This window comes from Convolutriloba macropyga, chromosome 14 (assembly GCF_964194025.1).
Source record: "Convolutriloba macropyga chromosome 14, txConMacr16.3, whole genome shotgun sequence".
Taxonomy (NCBI): domain Eukaryota; kingdom Metazoa; phylum Xenacoelomorpha; order Acoela; family Convolutidae; genus Convolutriloba; species Convolutriloba macropyga.
In genome coordinates, this window is record NC_134481.1 from 34,867,439 (window position 1) to 34,882,173 (window position 14,735).

The 14,735-nt window shown below is 31.8% G+C and overlaps 1 protein-coding gene across 9 annotated transcripts in view; it reads right to left on the reverse strand.

Annotated features, from left to right (window-relative positions):
• The window catches only part of LOC142353015 (galanin receptor 2a-like), a 76,447-nt gene that overhangs the window by 7,042 nt on the left and 54,670 nt on the right, over positions 1-14,735 (reverse strand). For 8 of the 9 annotated variants that reach the window (XM_075405199.1, XM_075405203.1, XM_075405196.1 and 5 more), the window contains exons 2-3: positions 4,849-5,149; positions 1,235-1,441 (exon numbers count right to left, since the gene is read on the reverse strand). In XM_075405199.1, the coding sequence (XP_075261314.1) occupies positions 1,235-1,441; positions 4,849-5,060 (419 nt within the window). In that variant the 5' untranslated portion in view covers positions 5,061-5,149. Of the gene's footprint in view, positions 1-1,234; positions 1,442-4,848; positions 5,150-12,119; positions 12,503-14,735 lie in introns of those variants that run through there. The other variant, XM_075405201.1, reaches the window with a different exon arrangement.

Sequence of the window (14,735 nt, forward strand, 5' to 3'; positions counted from 1 at the left end):
AAAAACAATTTTTAGATTGAATTTTAGTGAACAACTCAACTTATAAATCCAAATTGGAAACTCTAATTCCAAACTGTTTTCCTATCACTTGGCTGTGATGCTGCAAAGTTTCTGCTTTCTATTGCAACGATTACAGAAAAGGAGCATTTTTCAACTTCAATGTCAGAAGGTCTCTCTCTAATGGTTTTATTAACCCCGGTAACGAACTAGAGGAGTTTTTGATAAAACCAGTCAGAGAAACCAAATTTGGATATTCTTTTTACTTAGGAACTTTGTATTTCAAAAGGAAAGATTGAGGGAATCAACATTAATTTCACTTAGCAAGTCAAAGTTGAGTTAAATTGTGCAATCACAAAGATGTTTTACAGAAACAAAACGTTGTAGCAGGTAAATTATCGTTCATTTGTGTTTCGATACGTACTGCATGCTAATTTGATAACACAAAATTAACGAAGTTCAACTGATTTTTGCTAGTTATGCAAATTCGTTTTCTATGGCCTAGTCAAGTGGTTATACATGTCAAATAAGCAACTTTGTTTGGCTGTAGATAGAGATGTCGACTGAATGCGAATAACATTACATAACATCTTTCATATTTTAATTTTTCTGTCATCGGAGGTTTTTTAAACATCTGAATCTGATGCAAGTTGGTAGTGGGTTTTCGAGGTCAAAAATACATCTCAATTTTGATTTACGAAAATGAGGTACTTGGATTTCACTTTCAATTCACTTAAAGTATGACAATTATGTTCCAATAATAGTTACTAAATAGTTTGACAAGTCGATAGGGCTTTGATAAAAAGTACATATTTAAAAGTACTTTGTGAAGAACAGTTTTTTAAATGCTGAAATTCATTGATTTTTTGTAGCTCGATGATCAAACTAGTTGAGCAAATATCGTCTTTATTTGTTTCACAATTAAAACTATAACCAGCGGTTCAAATAGGGTTTCAGTTCATTAACTCACATTCACGGAATTTGATGTAATCATAACAAAACAAGTAAGTATGGTTGTCTTCGGATCATTTCCTCTACTTTGAAGCCGAATATACAAATGATTTTAAACGTTTGAGAACCGATTATTACCGACGATGCCGACGAAAAAACATAAGGGCTTCCGTTTTTTGTGTCTAATTAAAACCGAGCATACCAACAATTTCCAATGTATGAAATCGACTTTTTCTGGCGTAGGGTAATATCTCAATTAAATATTTTTATTTTTAATTGAAAATACCTCTCAGCTGAAATGGCAACCATGAACAGAATGCTGGCACAGTCTGACAACGTCCAAGAGAGACCATACAGTTTACACAGTACCACTCCCATTTCCCACGACTCAGTCCTCTTCTCTAAGAAAGTGGGCACTGTCTTGAACCCAAGTACGAACAGGTCAGCCACACATGCATTCAGAATCAGAATGTAGGTGTTCGTTTTGAGACGTCTGCAAACAGGAGGTATTTTTAATCACTAAAGTCTATCAAACAAAATAAAACAAAGTTATTTTGTTGTTATTGATGTAGTTGCCACTTTTTAGCTATTATTAAGATCAAAATTGTCGGACGAACCAGATCCAACACGATGAAAATTTCACAATCTTTGAGGTCCACTCTTAGCACAAATTATTGGAGGTTGTTCACCTTTTTCAAAATCATTTGTTTTTATTGGTTAATGAAACTATTGCTGGTCTATATAAGTAAATTATATTATTTCTGTATTATATTAGTCCTGTATTACTTTTCTTGAGCAGGATTACTGATCAAAACCGGCGTCTGTTTACAGTCTGATTCGGAATGGCCAATTCTATCCGACAAAAAACTTGAAGATATTGCGAATTCGCAAATGGTTTAATTAGTTTTTTAATTCGATCCAAAAAAACCCTACACAGTCAAATTTTGCAACAAAAGATGGCAGAAATCATACTGTTTTAGATCCAAATTCTAAAAAAATATTTGATGAGAAAACTGCCGCTCTGTTTATAAAAAAAATGCTATTGTTTACATCAGTTCCCTGCCTTTCAAAAAACTTTGAGTTACCAGCTTGCTCTTGCGCATTGAATTTCTGTCACAATTCAGTAATGATAAACAAAAGGAAACTCAGCAAATAGTTTCTCATTTTTCTCCAACGAATATAATGGGTTTCTACAATACTTTTCTTTTTGGATCTTTTCCGTTTGTGCCCCCAGCTTAGTAGTGCATATTATTTGCAACCCCCAACTCCCATGCTATATTTTTACATAATAATTGTTCCGACCCCTCTTGAGGGGGGAGGATCTATATACTCAAATGGGTTTCTTTTGTTCCGACAATTTTTGCCGACCGATATATTCATCGTAGAGAAATGAGACTGGTGTCATTAGAAAGCTTGTATAGCGTAGAACGTGGAATTGGTTACAGAATATGGAAATTTTACAGCGTAGAGAACGTTTTTTTGAATTTCGTTTTTGCAAGGGAGTTATTGAGGTTTAAACTTTTGAGAAAATAGAGTGAATTCCGTTTGTTTTATTCACATTCTCCGGAATTTATTACTGAAATTTCGCTAATTTTGAAAATTTGTTAATTTCGTTTAGAACGTGTTGTTGATTTCTTTTTTTAAAAATAAAAAACAGATTCAACTCTTTTTTATATTTTTGTCAAAATGTCTGGCTAACTATTTCAAAATTCAGACTTTTTCATCAAAAACAGCACGAAATAAGTTCCTTTGGTCCCCTTTGTTTAAATTTGCAGGAAGTACACAACCAAACACCACTTACAAAATTTTTGTAGACTCAAAACGGGGTTATTTCTCTTTCGACTTCCGTTGCAAATGTTCCGTATTTAAAACTTTGTCGTTTTTTGCTAACTATATTCGGCGATTCTCAAAACGCTTTAATTTTTGAATTTTTAACTAACAAAATATCTATATCTATAACTTTTGAAGAATTACGTGTTCTTAATGGACAAACAGCATTAGCAGAACTTGTTTTGGACCAATTTTGAATTGTTGCAATTCAAAAATATTTCGAATTGTAATCAGTCGGTTCTTTTATAAAAAAAAATCGGTCTTTTTTGTATATTAAATAAAATAACAGAACATTTCAAATAAAAACTCACTAGTGATAGGCCCACTTCGCTTCATAATTAGCTCCAAATTATTGTATCTAGTTTATTACTAGAAGGCTTATGGTCGTCTTAACTTTTAAAATTCTTTGATTTTTAATTAAATAATGGCTTATTGAATTTTGCCTCCATTTTTCTTTTAATTTGGTCAACTTGTAGCTTAGCGTCAGCAAAAAAAGAATGCTTCCTCTTTCTACTGAAATCAAATTTAATATCTATTGCGGTTTTACAGCTTAGGCTAGGTTTTCTAGATTTGATAATACTAGATTTCACATTTTTTTCAGGTATTTACCCAATTTTCACGCTTTCTAGATTTATCACATTATCACGCTATTGACAAACATATATCAGATTATTGGCATTCAAAATAAAGCAAAATCAATAATATCAAAGTCTTTGAGGATATAGATTCTGGTTTCAACGGCTTTGACAATAATTTCGCGAAGAATTCAATTGAATTTTTTAGTTTTGCCTTTAACTGTCATTTTTACTTTGTCTTTTTAGTGGTATGAAACTTCCCGTACAAGGACCCGATTTCATTGGTTTTTCATTGAAGAATATATGGGCCGATATTCTGCTATTAGTAGACAGCTGATGGCTTTCATGACTTTGAAAGCATGTGTTTTCCAAAATAAAAAAAAACAATTTTAGCTTCGCAATTTTGTTCCTTTTTTGTCTGTTTGTTACCTGGTCTCGTTAATAACAGGCCAAACATGAAGGTGTTAAGGTCTTCTTTTGGAAGAATGAATGAACCTATTTAATTATTTCATTTTGTATTTAATGGTTTTCGTGTCTCTGGAATTAATTTTTTTTTCGAAAAAAAAAACAAATGTTGATTAACTTGATCACTTTTTTTTCTACTTGTTACCTGGTTTCGTTAATAGAAGATGACATATTACATTATCAGTGTACGGGGAAGGTGCAATTGAACATATTTTGAGCGCCAAAGGATGGAAAGTTCTTACGGCTTCGAAAGCGTTTTCTTGCGAAATTAACTTGATTTTTGTTTGTTGTCTATTTGTTGATTTTTTTTGTAACCCCATAAAAAAATACCCACAGTTCTTATTTCCCATATTTTGAAACACTGGTAATCGTAAACCTATGGGATAATTTAGTTGGTTTGTAATGGTTTTCATTACTTTTAAATTAATTGTTTTTAAAAAATAAGCGAATTTTGAAAATTTGCTGTTTTTTTTCTTTATTGTCTAATTGTTAGCAAGCCTTATTATGTACTGTTCCCATATCTTATCTGGTAGATTACAAGTTATTTTGTTAAGTTTCCGTTTTATCTGACGCTGAATTGGCTTTGGTGTTAAGTTTTGTTTTCAAAAAAGACATAAATTTTTTGATGTAATTAATGTTTGTTGTTGTTGTTGTTTGATTTTGCTGTTCGTCTTGACTCGCTTTCTTTATATTGGCATATCTCATAAATCTAATGACTCTTTTTTTAATCCGCTGAGTTATTTGCTTGGGAGGCTATCTATTCGTTCATACACCAATTTTTTTGAAAAATAATTGAATTATTGGGGTTTTCTATCTGTTCCTCATTTGGTAGACAATTTTTCCAAAATTGTGGATGAGCGGGGTCGGAATCTTATGTGCAATCCCGTATTACCGAGCCTCCTTGTTTACTATGTAATGACACGTGCTCTGAAATTGGGAATGCAAAACGTACTTTGGGGGGGGGCGCAAACGGAAAAGATCCCTTTAATTAAATAGTAACTCTGATAACTGAGAGAAAATATATACTAACTTTGTAGCCACGACAATTGCAATGACCACCACGTTTGCAACTAGGCCCACAACACCCAATACTAGAAACATGTACTCCGAGAGAAACCTCAATGTCGGATGGTCCTCGTACGGGTGAGGTTGGGACCCTTGAAACAGAATCGAGAAGTCTGGACTCCCATTGCCAAAAGGTGACGTAAATGAACTGTTTGTAGTGTCTTTGCTGCTGCTCATTTTGCTGGGTCCTCGTATAGAAGAAGCAATGCTTTCGTTAGCTCTATCTTCTAACGTGTTGTTTAGGTACAGTATTCAGCCCCAAATTTCTGAAAAAAATAGAAAATTAATTTGGTGTCTCTTCATTACTTGAAATGCCAATAATCTTGGCTAAATTATGGGTTAATTTTGCGTGCAAAAGAGTGTTGTTCGATAGTTACAAACATGTTGTGCATCATTTTCATCTTAAAGTTTTAATCAGTTTTTCTTTGATGTTTCACAAAATCAATATTTTGGTCACTTTCATGAGAGTCTACCATATGACACTTTTTTTTGTCAAAAACACATTCTTCGAACATAAATTAGAACATCATCGAGCATTCTTCGAACATGTTTCATTTTGTGGTGCAACTGTGTTCACGTCCTTGAAACTCATTTGCCTCTATAAATATTTGTCAAAGATATAAAGATATCAATTGTGTTAAAACATCCCCCCCCTCCCCTCCCCCCCCAGCTTAGTCAGCATATAAATTTTACGCCCCCAGACGCAAGTACATTTTTTACACAGTAATGGGCTATATAACAATACATAATTTGTAAGCGGGGGGTTATAAAAAAAGTGGGGGTGGGACAGAATAAATCCGTTGTTTGATGGTGAGTTATCGTCTTAATGTCGGTAGCTGTCAAAACAGCAGACGTTGACACATATAACTCATACAAAAGAATAAGAAACCATACAAACAGACTACTTAGAAGAGCGAGCCACAATTATTCACAGAAATTGTTCGAAAGTCTTCCCGATTCAAAACAACAGTGGAAATTCATTAAAACAAAAATAAAACACGAGGATAAAAACGGCGAAATTTCTAGAATTCGGTTCAACCAAGATATCTTAAAAGACAAAAAAGAAATCGCTAACACAATTAATATTTGTTTTTCTAAATTAGGTTTATACGAAGGCGAGACAGAAAAGATTGAGCTACCGGACTTTGCTTTTGACAAAACTGAGTTTTCCTTCAGAAATATAACGAGAAAAGAACTGTTTACTGTAATTGATCAATTACCACAAAACAAAGCAGCGGGTCCTGGATTACTCACTACATGGTCCTTCAAGTGTAGCAAAATGTCTATTGGAACACATCTACAGTTTGCAATAAACGAATGTATATCAAAAAATATTTTTCCTGACATACTTAAAAAAGCATATGTAACTCCAATTTACAAAAAAGAGGATCCACTGGAAGCAGTAAACTACCGACCAATTTCAGATACACCGACTCTTGCGAAGATTTTTGAAAGACTTTTGCTCCAACAAATGCTAGAACATGTTGAAAAGTATGAAATAATCAATAAAAATCAGTTTGGGTTTCTGAAAAGAAAATCTTCGAATGACACAGTAATATCGTTGACAGAATCAGTAAATAGTTTGTTAGAAGAAAACGAAACCGTTGTTAGTATATTCTTGGATTTAGCCAAAGCTTTTAACTCAATATCTCACAAAATTTTTCGCGAAAAAATTACTAAATATGGATTTAGTACGGAATCAATTGCAATGCTAGAATCGTTTTTGTCTAACAGAAAACAATGCGTAAAGAACGGCATAGATTATTCGAACTGGGTGACAATAAATCACGGAGTACCTCAAGGAACAGTTCTCGGACCTTTACTTTTTTTAATATATATCAACGACTTCCCTGAAAAAATGAAAAAAAGAGAGGACGTTTTACAGTTTGCAGATGACACATGCATTATTTGTCATTCCAAATCCGATGAAAATCTCTTATGCGAAATTAACAGTGTATTTGAAAGTACTGACAGTTATATGAGGCAAAATATGCTAACTTTAAACAGAGATAAAACAGAAATTGTGGTTTTTTCAAAAAATGGTGAATCAAAAATTGAACAATTTCATTATAATCGAATTTTCATAGAGCCAAAAACAAGTTGTCGTTATTTAGGTATAATGATTGATAACAATCTAAATTTTGACATTCAGCTGAACAAAACATTAACAAAAATGGCAAATGCTATTAGGTCAATTTACTTAGTAAGACATTTTCTACCACTAAAAGCAAGAATCGTTCTTTTTAAATCACTTGTTTTGTCCCATCTCAATTTCAGTGCAATTTTTTTTCAATCGTTGTCAGTTACGTCACTTCAAAGAGTTAATAAACAAATAAATTGGGGAATAAAGGTTTGCCACCTGCGCAAAAAGTTTGACAGTGCAAGAGATCTATTACTGAAAGACAAAATTTTACCAGCAGAGCTTTTCATTAAAAAAGTTTGTCTTCTTAAATTTTTTGACCTCCTCTCACAATATAAACAGAGTAGTCGAGAAACCAAAAACTCCTCTTTCAGGATTCTTGAAAAGTACGAATTGACCAAAAACTGCAGAACTGTCCAGTTTTTTCCAAAGAATAAGTGCCAATCCAAATGGAGTGACAGGTCACTGATCAGAAATTTTTCTAGGAAATGGAATAATTTGCCGATTGAAATCCGAAAAGAGAAAACTAAAAACAAATTTAAGGAAAAACTAAGCAGCGAAATGGTCAAACTGCATGAACGTGTTCCAATAGATAGACAAGTAAGAGGCTTTAGGAAATTTTTCTACTGAAGTATAAAGACCAAACTATTCATATATTTACGAGGCGATTTTGAAAATGTAAATATTTAACCAAACGTTCTTGTTGTGGTTATAACTTTAAATTTACATTTTTGAAGATTAAAAAAATTATCTTTCAGCAGAGTTGACAAAACCTTATATTTGCTAGCCATTATCAGCTTCAATTCTATTGGCTACAGTTAATCAGAACAGGTTCTGAAAATCGTCAAGAGTAATTCGGATTTTCGGATTATTGGCTAGAAACTCGGAAATTTACTCTCAATGTTTTTTTTCATAAATCACTCAATTGATAAAAATCTCAAAACAAAAAAAAACTATAAATTGACGAGAACTTCAAAACTAAAAGGGGACAACGTCAGAAAAAATTGAAAAACATCAATGAAAAATATTAAACTATATCTCAAGTACCGTCATTTGAAACCGCAAAACGATTACGTTACAGTTTGATCAAACACAAAGATATATATATATATATATATATATATATATATATATATATATATATATATATATATATATATATATATATATATATATTTATATTATATATATATATATATAACCTTTGGAGAAAAATGTTTTGCTCAACTGGTGTCTCAAAACAGACACCAATATTGATCAAAAAATGCCCTGCGTAATATACAATGTTATTCCAGGATGAACATAAAAGATTTCTAAAACGAAATAAGTTTTACCATACAGTTGCTTGAAGTCTCTACGGCACGAGCCTCATATCTCGTCTTTCGAAAAGCGATATGGATAGAAAAATTAAGTATTAAAAAAGCACAAGGTATTATTAGCCAATTCAAAAATCAGCCATAAAAATTTTGCAAAGTTTTTATCAACGATGAGCTCCATGAGAGTTCAATTTTGTTGAAATAACGGTTTTCAATATGTATCTAATTTTCTTTATTTTATAATCCCGTAACTGCACATATCAAAAACAGAGTTAAACAAGGAGCCTCGATAATGTGCGATTGCACATAAGGTTTCAACTTCGCTCAGCCACAATTTTTGCTTATTTGTCTACCAAATGAGGAACAAGTAGAAATTCAAGTAATTTTCAAAATAAAAATTGGTGTATGAATGAAACATAGCCTCTAAAGTAAAAAACTCAGTGAATTAAAAATGATGCATTAGATTGATGAGATATGCCAATATTAGAAAAGCGAGTCAAATCGAAAAATAAAATCAATCAACAACAACAACAACAAATATTAATTTTCTCAAAAACTTTATGTCCGTTTTAAAAAACAAAACCTAATTGCAAAGTCAAAATAGCGTCAGATAAAACCGAAATTAAACAAAAATAACTTGTATTTGACCAGAAGAGATATGTGACAAGGCCATGATAAGGCTTGGTAACAATTAGACAATAAAGAAAAAAAACAGAGTAAAGTTGAAAAATTCGCTTATTTTTTCAGAAACAAAAAGAAAAAATTAATTTCAAAATAATGAATACCTTTAGAAATCAACTAAAATATCGCTTTGGTTTTCAATTACCAATGCTTCTATATAAGGGAGTTAAGAACTGTCGGTATTCATTTTTTGTGCAGTTAAAAAGAACAACACATAAACAACAAAAAATCAACTAAAACTTGCCAGAAAACACTTTTGAAGCCGTAAAGCCAAACTTTGGCACTCTTGTTCAATTGTTCCTTCTTCGAACACTGGCAATGTTTCATGCGATCTATCGTCAATGAAACTAGGTAACAATAAGACAAAAAAGAGAAAAAGGCAAAACTAAGTAATACTTATTTTTTTCGAAAAAAAATTATTTCCAAAGACATGATAGCCATTAATTACAAAATGAAATAACTAAAATAGAATCCTTTATTCTTGCAAAGCAAACACTTGAGACCTTCAATTATCAAGAATATGTCTTACGTCTACAAAAGAACGTCAAATATAACAAAAATCAAAAATCAATGTACTTTTTTTTGTGAAAAACCCATACCGAAGCTAGAAAATTCATAACGGATTCTCTAAAAACTTTAGATTTTGTAACACCAATCCCGTTTGACACCCTCGTTTGGCAAAAATATTGTCATATTTGGCCTGTAATTAACGAGACTAGTTAACAAACAGATAATAAAGGGAACAAAATTGCGAAATTAAAGTGTTCTTTTTCTGTTTTGGAAAACAATTGTTTTCGAGGTCATGAATTCCATCAGCTATCTTCTAATATCAGAACATCTGCGCATAAATTTTTACTTAAAAAGTCAAAAAAGCTGGATCATTGTTCTGGAAATTCCATACCACTAAGAAGACAAACTAAAAACGACAGTTAAGGACAAATTTAGAAAAATTAAATCAAATTCTTCGTGAAAGCCGTTAATTTGATATTCTATATCTTGAAAGATAATATTAACAGCAATTTTGTCTTTTTTGAATCAAATAATTCGAATTCCGAACTGTCAATAACGCGATAATGTGACAAAACTAGAAAACATGAAAAATGTGCGAATACCCAAAAAAAATTGGAGATCTAATAATATCAAAGCCAGAAAACCATAACTTAAGGCCTAAAACCGCAATAATGATTGAATCTGAATTCATTAGAAAGATGAAGCATTCTTTCGTTTCTGACACTAAGTTACAAGTTGACCAAATTAAAAGAAAAACGTAGGCAAATTTCTTTAAGCCATTTTTTTTTAAATCAAATACTTTAAAAGTCAAAACGACCATCAGTTTTCAAGCAATCAACTAGATAACTTAATTTTAAACTAATTAGGAATTTAATTGAGCCTATCAGTAGTGAGCTTTGATTTGAAATTTTCTGTTATTTAATTAATATGAAAAAGATCGAATATTTTGTTTTTAAAAAAAAAGACCGACTGATTACAATCCAAACTATTTTTTGGATTGTAACGGTCCAAGATTGCTCCAAAACTATTTCTGCTAATTCTGTTTGTCCATTAGGAAAACCTAATTCTTCGAATGTTATAGATATGGAATGAATATTTTGTTTTTAAAAAAAAGACCGACTGATTACAATCCAAACTATTTTTTGGATTGTAACAGTCCAGATTGCTCCAAAACTATTTCTGCTAAATCTGTTTGTCCATTAGGAAAACCTAATTCTTCAAATGTTATAGATTTGGATTTTTTGTTAGTTAAAAAACAAAAATAAAGGCTTCGTTTTTGATAATCAACTAGTAAAGTTAGCAAAAATTAACAAATATTAATTATGGAGCACTGACAACGGAAGTTGAAGTAGAATTAGCCCCTACTTGTTTCCACAAAAATTTGTCAGTGGTGTTTGGGTGCGTCCTTCCTGCAAATTTATTCAAAGTGAACCAAAGAAACTTATTTTGTGCTGTTTTTGATGAAAAAGTCTGAATTTTGAAATTTTTAGCCAGAATTTTTGACAAAAATATTTTTAAAAAATAGCGGACGATAATTTTTTGTATTTAAAAATAAAATCAGCAACACTTTTTTAAAAAAAAATTAACAATTTTTAGCAAAATAAGCGAAATTTTGGTCAAAAATTCCGGAAAGTCTGAATAATATAAACGGAATTCACTCTATTTTCTCAAAAGTTTAAACCTCGATAACTCCCTGTAAAAAACGAAAATAAAAAAATCTTTTTAATTCCATATTCTACGCTGGACAAGCTTTCGAATGATACCAGTCTCAACTCTCGTTATCTATTATGTTCAGAGTGACGAGTCCACTCAGCAATGATTGCCATTAAACCAATAATTTACAAATAAAAGTATGCTCCGTTTTAAGAGATTCTAGGTCTTTCCATGTTTTTTCCAGCTTCAAGTTTTCGGCTACCGTTAACTCTGGTTGTTGGCTACCGTTAACTCTAGTTGTTGGCTACCGTTGACTCTATAGTCAGAAAAAAGTCTTATGCAGATTTTACAAGACAAGAGAGCAGTTCACATGTCGAGTGCAAGATATAAAGAAAACATTTGACTGGACAAATTGTAAAAACGATGTTATCAGTGTTTCAGGGTCTAAATAATAAAACGCCACGAAAAAAAACGCGTAATTTTAGATAAAAAATGAGCACCCACGGAAAGATAACCCTGTATTCAATTGGAATTTTGGTCTCAATAATTTGTTTTTTTTGTGAAAATTTCATATCGAGGCCCAGGGGTACTCAAATGGTAATCTTGACCCGCGGCGCATGGCTAAACTCGCTAAACGCGCAGCTCTTTAATAGTCAAGTTGGAATTTTTTTCCGAGGGGGTTTATTTACGCAGGGGTTTATTTCCTTTCTGAAATTAGTTGGGTATATTTTTTTTTACCAAAACCGTTTTTATTGTATTCTGAGCTGGCATGGTTGGAGTCTCTTCTACAAAACTGTTATGATATCTCATCTGTTTTGTTCCTATCAGTTTATCTATCTAAACTAAATTTACACCACAATATCAAAAAAAAAACAAAATTTGAGCCTCTTTTTAGAGCTGAGGGTTATACTTGCGGTGCTGTTTTTCTTTACTTACCCCCCAAAAGAACTCTCAGAAGGTTGAACTCTGAATTGGTTAAGGTTATAAAAGACACAGGGTTGCAGAATTCACCCATACTCTAATATCTATCGTGTTTGATATTTTTGATCCTGCGGTAAACGTAAGTACATCTGACAGAAACCAAATGTGAAATCCGCTTACAAAAAATAGCAAGAGTAGATCACGTTACTGTAAGCATAATTCTTAGTGCACCCTTGCAGAGCAGCTCAAATGTCACAATTGCTGTCTTTTGTCATTTGATCGATTATAATATCAAACGGGCCCTTCATCTAGGGCCCTCTCAATACCAAAAAACTTCAGGGTAGAGAGTAAAAAAGACACGACAAAATTTAAGTGATTATTAATGCGAATAATAATTGCTTAATTTGTTGATATCTGTTCTATCATAAACTGAAGCAAATATACAGCAGATGAAAAGACTAAGCAGAGAAATAACCAAGCGTAAGTTTAATAGAAAATCATTAAAAATTGGAATCAATATTTGATATTACACACTGGTTAAATTTTGAGGAAATAATAATGACTGAATTGTAAGGCAAAGTATTGATTTAATGGGTTTAATGTGGAGTACTTTCGATATATTATCTGCAGCTTGAGTAGATAAAATTTTGATACATCAAAGAAAGGGGAGGCGGGTTTATAGATGATAACGTGAACAAAGCGAACCCATAATTGGTAAGGGGCTCATGCCTTCTGCCGAGATAAAATGAACTTTTGATTGATTGGAAGACACAAATGCATTTGAGAGAAAAAATGTGTTATTGAAAATTTTGATTAGTGAGTTGAAATAAATATTCTGCAGGATTTTCGGGGTCATTTTTCCCATTACAAAAATAATGATTGCATTAGTTTGTTTTGTAATCTAAAACTCTTTCAATTAAATTTGCTCTTGACGTTTCATTGTATCTGCTTAATATGCTTCTTTGAAGTGTGCTTCTTTGAAAAATTAAAAAAAACTCCAGCATAATACTATAATATTTTGCAAATATTTAATTGTTACTTGAATTAACACATTTTTAATACTTTGAAAAAATTTGTAAAAAAATAGATAATTTCGATTCAAAAAACATGAAAAAAATGGATTAAAGCCTTTTTCAACAGTTCTCGCGGAGTTTTCACGACAGCATGGTTAGAAATAGAAGAGTAATATTACAAAACCATAAAGCGACAAAACAAAATATATAATTTGAAATCACTATCGGAAAGAACTTTCTTAACTTTTTGCTCATTTGCGCAGAAAAAATAGATGATCCTGATTTCCTCCGTTTTTACATCAACAGCTTTATTTTTATTTCAAAGAGAAGGCCCGATACTGGAACTTTTGATCCTGAATGGCCGTCCGACAAGCTGTCATCTGCGTAATTTTTCTTAGCGAGATGTGAAACTTGCGAGGCAGAAGAAATTGATTTTTAATTTACATTTTAGAATTTAATTGGTTCTCAAAGAATTCTAGTCTGTAGAACTGTTTAAAAAACTCTGTGAAAAAATTTTCTGCCTGAAAAAAAACATATTGAAACACAGCTAGTAAGCTCTTCAAGTAAACTAAGTAAATAATAAAAATTGTAATAGTGTTTTTGTGTTTTTGATGAGATTTAGTTTCATGTGAGGAATCTTATGTACAAATACAAAACTAAGGTCACCAGGAGAACCTGTTTTTACGCAATTTTACAGCAATTGAGAAGACAAATCTGCGATTAAAAGTCGGAGTATTGACATATATCATTGAAACAAGAAAGGCTTTTTAAGAAAACTGACTAAAAGAGCATAAAAAATTGCTGCCCTCTTCAAACAAAACAGCCGCTTAAAAAACTACACTCTGGTTCATAACAATGACGCAATTTTTCAAAACAAATATCAGAAGTACTAATTATTTAAAACCAATTTAAAGGTTTTTGATCCGAAAATTTTCTGCTGTCTAGAAAATTTCTACCTTGAGTTTATCCAAAAAAACCACTGAGTGATTACTTTTGGTTCTTTTTGACCAAACGTAACAAATCGGCTCACTCATCGTTATGTATATTGTTTAGTTCTTTTAAATCTATAGGATACTTGACTAATTAAATTAGCTAAATTGTAAATGAAATGATATCTACAAAAAAGTTGTTTCGCCTTTAGACTTCTTGCGTCCACATCAAAAATTGAATCACTCATTCCTGGTGGTGAACAAAATTAAAATAGACTGAACTAATTCCTGAGGATCAGAAAATATATCTCTGTTCCAAACAAATAGAATATCATCGGTACACTTTAAGAGAATTGATCAAAATTTTCAATGCTTTTTAATTTTTAATCAACATGGGAGCTTAAATTGTCAGAACAACAAACTTGTTGCTTGATTTTTCTTACACGGTAACTAATCATTAAAAGCGAACCTTTTCGCGTATTTTTTTTTGGCAGACAGAAAAACAATGGAGAACTCATCGCGGACAGTGAATGAAAATTAATTTTTCAGCTCGAACATTTAACCGAAGTCGTCTCAAAAACATTTCTATTATGAAGGGGCGTTATTTTTGTGAGATAAACGAATAGTTAGGCAACTTGTATCAGAAAATTCAAATTTTTCATGGTTAATTTCGCCCCGTTTCGCAAGTG